Source organism: Myotis brandtii, unplaced genomic scaffold (assembly GCF_000412655.1).
Source record: "Myotis brandtii unplaced genomic scaffold, ASM41265v1 scaffold389, whole genome shotgun sequence".
NCBI classification, from domain to species: domain Eukaryota; kingdom Metazoa; phylum Chordata; class Mammalia; order Chiroptera; family Vespertilionidae; genus Myotis; species Myotis brandtii.
In genome coordinates this window covers 3,553,332-3,560,100 of record NW_005364914.1, presented here as the reverse complement: position 1 = coordinate 3,560,100, position 6,769 = coordinate 3,553,332, and the positions used below count along the sequence as shown (strand labels likewise).

Genomic DNA, 6,769 nt, shown 5'->3' with positions numbered 1-6,769 from the left:
GGCTCTTTGGCCCCTTGAGTGTGGCTCTTCCACAAAATACCACATGTGGGTGCGCATGTACAGTGCGATTGAAACTTCGTGGCCCATGCAAAGAAGTTGGTATTTTGTGGAAGAGCCACACTCGAGGGGCCAAAGAGCCGTATGTGGCTTGCGAGCCACAGTTTGCCGACCACTGACCTCGACTATTGACCAATACACTATCATTCCATCCACTGGGGACATAGAAGTGAATCAAACTGATGAAAGGCCTGCCCTCTTGGGGTTTCTCAATACAATATCCAAACTACTCTATGCAAACAAACTATTAAGAAAAAGCCAAAATGACTACTTCTTTCTGCCTCCTACAGTGAGAGCTTAGAAATGTTACAAATGAGTCAAAATTGAGACGGAAAGCTAAAGAAGCATCCATACAATGGTCTCATCTTATGTAACTCTTATTACCTCTCAAAATGCACGACACAGATAAACAACACAGGGATCACATCATACAAACACAACAGGAGCGTGATGGAGCTGACCTGAGCATCAGGAGACCTGTGAGCAGTTAGTGGCTCTGCCACTCACTGTGTCACTCTGCCCAGTGTGATGAGTTGTCATTCTTTGTGGGTCCCTCAACAATTAGAAATAATGAAATATAATCTCCCTTTCCAGGAGGCAACTGTATGGTAGACATGAGCATCCACTCATTCATGTATTAATTCTTGCAACTGACAAGTAATTATTGACCATCTGCTGTGTCAGAGAACACAGTTCACAGTGACAAGGATGAACAAGATAGATAAGGTCCTGCTCTCCTGCAGCCTACAGGTACTATGGGAGATAGATAATAGATCATCACAAAGGTTAATCTCACAATGCTGATAGTGGTAAGTGCTTTCAAACAAACAGATATGGTCAGTGTGATGGGAGAATGGTACTTTAGATTAGGTGGTCCTGGCAGGCACCCCTGTGGAGGTGACGCTGACTTTGGAAACACAATAGACACGAAGGAAATCAACCCTCCGAGGACCTGGGAAGAGTGTGCCAGGTAGGGTGGCAAGTACAAAAGCATGGCAGCATGGTAGAAGAGCATCAAGAGCCTATAGAAGTGGTGAGAGGTCAGAAAGAGATGGAGGGGTCACTTCACGGAGGCTTCTGTAGGCAGTAAGGAGTTTGCAAGCTCATGGAGTCTTTGAAGCAGAAGAGTGATATAATTCAATTCATAATGTATGTTTAAGGATGCTGTTTGGAGAGGAATCAATTTGGAGGCAATTTCAATAGTCTACATAAGGGATTGGACAAGTGGCACCAGAAAAAGGTTTTAGAAAGATCATAGTTGGATATATTTTGAAAGACAAGTGACAAGGTTCAGAACATGCGACCCCAAAGTATGGCACCTTGGCATACTGAATATTTTAAGCTGAAGGAATCTGAGAAAAAGGCAGATTCAGGAAAGTCTCTCTGGCCTTCCCCCTAGCATGGGAGAGGTGCCCTCCCTATACCCCAAGGAAAGAAACAGCCTATCTATGAGGCGGGGATGCCTGGAGGAATCCAAACAACAGGCCTTGCTAAGCTTCCCCCAGTTTATCACCCTTAGCTCATACCCCTTTTGTCCTATCACATTTTTCCATGACTCTCCATTCCTCATCAAACCTACTATTAAAAATGTATAGGTTTACACCCGGCTGGTGTAGTTCAGTGGTTGAGCATCGACCTATGAACCAGGAGGTCATGGTTCGATTCCCAGGCAGGGCACATGCCCAGGTGGCAGGCTCGGTCCCCAGTGTAGGGCGTGCAGGAGGCAGCTGATCAAGAATTCTCTCTCATCATTGATGCTTCTATCTCTCTCCCTCCCCCTTCCTCTCTGAAATCAATAAAAAAAAAATATTTTTTTAAATGTACAGGTTTAACTGTTTCTTCAGGTCTTCATTTCCTTATAAAGGCTCCCATGTCATATGATATTTATATTAAATAAATTTATATGCTTTTCTCCTGTTAGTCTGTCTTTGCCAATTTAGGGATCCAGCCGGGAACCCCAAGAGGGTTGAGGAAAACGTTTTCCTCCTTTACACAAGACAAAAGGATATACTGGTGTGGAAGTTCCTTTCACAATTAAGACTAGAACTAACATATGATCCAGCAATTCCTCTTCTGGGTATTTACCCCAAAAATATGAAAACACTTATTTGTAAAGATATATGTACCTCCATGTTCATTCCAGCTGTATTTACAATAGCCAAGACATGGAAACAACCTGAGAGTCCATCAGTATATGAATGGATAAAGAAAATGTATTATATGTACAATGGAATACTACTCAGCCATAAAAAAGATAGAATACTGCCATTTGTAACAATAGGGATGGATCTTGAGGGTAATATGCTAAATGAAATGCTAGACAGCAAAGGACAAAAACCAATGATTTCACTCATGTAGAATATGAAATAAAAAAGTAACAAATGAACTAACAAAATAAATAAAAACAAACTCCAATACAGACACAGAATGGTGGTTACTAAAAGGAAAGGAAGGTGGGAGGAGGGTGAACTGGGTAAAGGGAGTCAAATATATGGTAAAAAAAGGAAACCAGACTTAGGGTTGTGAGCACACAATGGCGTATACAGATAGCAAATTATAATATTGAATGCCTAAAATTTAAATAATGTTATTAGCCAATGTTACCTCAATATGTTTTTTTAAAAAGAGGATGTACGGATATGTTAGATGTGGGAGTAAGAGAAAGACAGAATTAAAGATGATGGAAGATGTTATTTCCTAAAATAGGGGAAGCTGAGGGATGAACATGGTTTGGGGTAAAGATGGGGAATTCTATTTTTGAATGTATTAAATTTGTCAAACCTACTGGGTAGATTTTCAAGAATAATAAATGAGATCATGTATTTTAAAACACCTAGTATATAATAAATGCTCAAAAACAGTTATTTTCTTTCCAAATTTCCTGAATCTCCTAAAGCTAAGTGTCCTGATTTGGAAAGGGGATAATAATATGGATCTTACAGGTTCCTGGTGAACCTTGATTGACTTACTATATGGGAATAGAGATTATTATAACTAACCTGTATGTAGTTCTTATCATGTGCCAAGTACTTCTGTAAGTGCTACATTTGTTAATTTACTCCTTCCAACAACTCTGTAAGTAAGGTGCTGTTACCTCCATTTTACCGATGAGGAAGTGAGGCACGGAGTAGAGGTTAAAAAACTTGACCAAGTAAGTCTACACTGGTAGAACGCAAAAGCTGAATAAAATGTATTATAAAGTGCCAAAATGTATACTGCAGACAATAAATTCGGAAAGAGAAGAGACAGATTACGTTAAATATTGAACAAATATTTATTGAGCATCTCATCTGTGCCAGACGGTGGTCTAGGAACCAGAGACACAGCAATGAACAAAACAGACCAAAAACCTGCTACCCTGGGCTCAGCCAAGGTAACACGATTTGAAGACAGATCCACTTGGGCTTAGCCTAGAAAATGTGTAGGAACTTGCACTAGTCAGTTTTGCTCAGTGGATAGAGCGTTGGCCCCGGGGTATGAAGGGTCCCGGGTTCGATTCCATTCAAGGGCGAGTATCTCAGTTGTAGGCTCAATACCCAGCCCAGTCCGGGGACGTGTGGGAGGCAACCAATCGATGTGCCTCTCTCACATCAATGTTTCTCCCAGTGTGTCTCTCCCCCTCCCTTCCACTCTCTCTAAAAATCAATGGGAAAATATCCTCTGGTGAGGATTAACCAAAAAGAGAAAAGTGTAGGATCTGAATACAGAAAGGGGGAAAGCTGGGATTAATTGGCAAGTCACAGTGGTCCCTTCAGCACAGCCTGTAACCTGTCCAAGCTAAGAATGTGTTTCACATTTTTAAAAGGAGGAGGAGGAGGAAGAGAAGAAAAAGGAAGTGCAGGAGGAGGGTTGTGAATATGGTGACCTGAACTACCTTGAAGGAGGAGGACATGAAATAAACACTGCAGACAAACAAGACAGACTGTAAAAGGTGCATTTGTTGCTTCTCCGAGAGGCCACGCCGGAGCCTGGGGTGGCTGAGAGCAGATACTCCGTGAGGGGGCAGTGGTGAAAGGACAAGAAGAAAGAGAGGCGACACGTGGAGTCAAGGGCTGCTGGAGTTGATTCTTTTTTCCTCTGTAGCTGTTAGGAGGGAGCCCTTAGGAAATTCACAGACTGTTCTAGATATTTGATGCTCACACTTTAACGATATGTGTCTAATCTTAGAAGCACTTAAAGAATAGTGTTTTGATGCATACAACAAGAGCAGAACTCTAGGGAATAATTTTAAAAGTAACTTTTAAGGAAAAATGTTGGCCTTTTATAAAAGCTTTGCCCAAGCAACCTAGAAACTCTTTTCTTTTTCTTTCTTTTTTCTTTTTTTTAGGAGATGAACCATAGCATAGGCCTACTGAGATCTCCAGGTGCAACTTAAGCTGATCTTTGATGCAAATGAAATATCACTTGTACCCAATCCAAGTTCTGGTCTTTTCTTAGCATAGATAGGAGGACAATTACATGAGATATAACACAGAAATCAGGAAAATTCTATACATTGTGATATTAAGTAAGGACCTAGTGTTCATGGGAGAATGATAGTCAACTACATCTGTGGTTATTAATTGATACCAGGTAAAACAATTCTGCAACACCTGTTTGTACATATCCTATGGAGGTTAGAACAGCCACTGAACTATAATAATAACCCTAGAACTATTTTATTAAAACTCAGAAAAATAGATTTTTAAGGAATTTGTGCTTAGCATGATTACATTTATTTCTCACTGGTGCAATATTTTTTTAAAATAATTACCCATTTTAAAACACTGTAATAGGGAAAACTACTGTATTAATTTCCTGTTGCTACTGTCATACATTACCACTATCTTGGTGGTATTAAACCACACAAATTTATTCTCTTACAGTTCTGGAGTACAGAAGTCTGAAATGGGTCTCACTGGGCTAAAATCAAGGTGTCAGCAGGCCCGCATTTCTTCTGGAGGCGCAAACCCAATTCCTAGCCTTTTCCTTGGCCTGTGGCCTCTTTCCACCTTCAAAACGAATAAGTCTTTCTCATGCTATATCACTCTGCCACTGACTCCTTTTCTGCCTCACTTTTCCACTTTTAAGGACTTTGTGATTACCTTGGACCCACCCAGGTAATCCAAAATAATCTCCCTATTTTAAAGTTAGCTAATTAGTAAACAACCTCAACTCCATCTGCAACCTTAGTTCCCTTTGCCATGTAATGATGTAACGTAACATATCCACAGGTTCCAGGGATTTCTCTTGGGAGCCATTAACCTGCCTACCCCAACTTTAACCAAAGTTAAACTCTATTGTGCAAGACTGACATTCAATCAGTTGTGCTCAAATCTTATATTTGTTCAGTATCTTTATATGCTTGAAATTTTGTACCTACAATATGACCAAATAAATTGGTAAGCCTTTTTGTAGGATTCTTCCCAATTTTTACTTTAAAAAACAAACAAAAGAATTAATTTGCACTGTGATCTTATACCACAGAGGTCTTTAAGTAGGAAAAAAAAAAGAATGTTTTCATTAATTTTATTCTCTTCTTACAGACTATTCCAAACAAGCTATGATTCTCTTGGCAAAACAGCCCCATCAAGAGTCTCACCAGCCTCTCCCTTGGGAACATAAAGACTCAGACAAGGGGGGAAAAAGACAAGGCTAGACACCTGTCCCCAATGGAAAAAGGAAGAACACACCTGGAAAGCAGCTCTGACAACGGGAGCCAAGGGGAGGAGAGCAGTAATTGGAGAAGAGAGACTGCTTCCAATCTGTTGCTGGTTTAAATCTATTCCTGGAGTAAAAGGGATACAGTAGCAGCACAATAAAAACTGGGACAAGGCGTGGCTCTGCTAGATTGTATCTCCTGCAAGGCTCCACTCTGATGACAGTCCCACCAAGGGCGTTTTTCCAGTCTGACCTGAGCCCAGTGTGGATCAAGCGATCCGCCTGAGATTGCCAAGCATCCTGTGCACATCTATCTCATTAATGCATTCATTCATTCAAACTGAACACCAAACATGCTCTAAAACGCTGGAGATTAAAAAAAAAAAAGTAAACAATGCATAATTAGCACTTATCACATGGCATGTATCTGCATTGGGGTTGGCTTTCTGTCTCTAGGAAGGAACCCTACTTCATTTCTGCATCCTCATTGAGTAGCACAGTGCCTGGCGCAAGCTGGGTGCATAATTAAGGAATCCCTTTAAACTGTACTTTTGATAACAGGCTAGATTCTCAAATCTGTAGCCCTGTTGGGGGCGGGAGTGGGGTGTGACGGGCAAGACATCTCTATACGGAATGCACGCAGCAATCCAGTTCCCCTCTGTGGCTGCTAGTACTGTAGTAAGTTAAAGAGTTCGGGAGTCCAGGGAGGGAAGGGGACGGTCTTCCTTCTCCTCTTCCTTCCCGCGTGGAGGGGGCAGAGAGTGGGGGGAGGGGGGCAAGAAAGGGATGCTCAGGAACCCGACTGCCCTCTCGTGCTCGCTCCTCACCAGGTCGATGGCCACCACGTCCCGCAGGTCCACGACTTGTCGGATGGATTTGGGCGGGTTCTCCGTCAGGTAGATGAGCCGGTCGCTGAGAACCAAGTACTTGAAGGTGTGCTTCTCTGAGTCGGACACAACAATGCACGGCTCGTAGGCGCGGATGGCATCGTAGACCTCGGGCGCCAGGTGCCTGCGCAGGAACGCGTCCAGGCGGCTGTTGGTCCGCGCGGGGAAGCCGGACCGGCGGGGCT

The 6,769-nt window shown here is 42.3% G+C and overlaps 1 protein-coding gene across 1 annotated transcript in view; it reads right to left on the bottom strand.

Annotated features, from left to right (window-relative positions):
• Nucleotides 1–6,769, bottom strand: part of LOC102244537 (chromosome unknown open reading frame, human C12orf56) — a 94,012-nt gene that overhangs the window by 74,365 nt on the left and 12,878 nt on the right. The window contains exon 3 of the mRNA XM_014544923.1: nucleotides 6,525–6,767. Within this exon, the coding sequence (XP_014400409.1) occupies nucleotides 6,525–6,767 (243 nt within the window). The remainder of the gene's footprint in view (nucleotides 1–6,524; nucleotides 6,768–6,769) is intronic.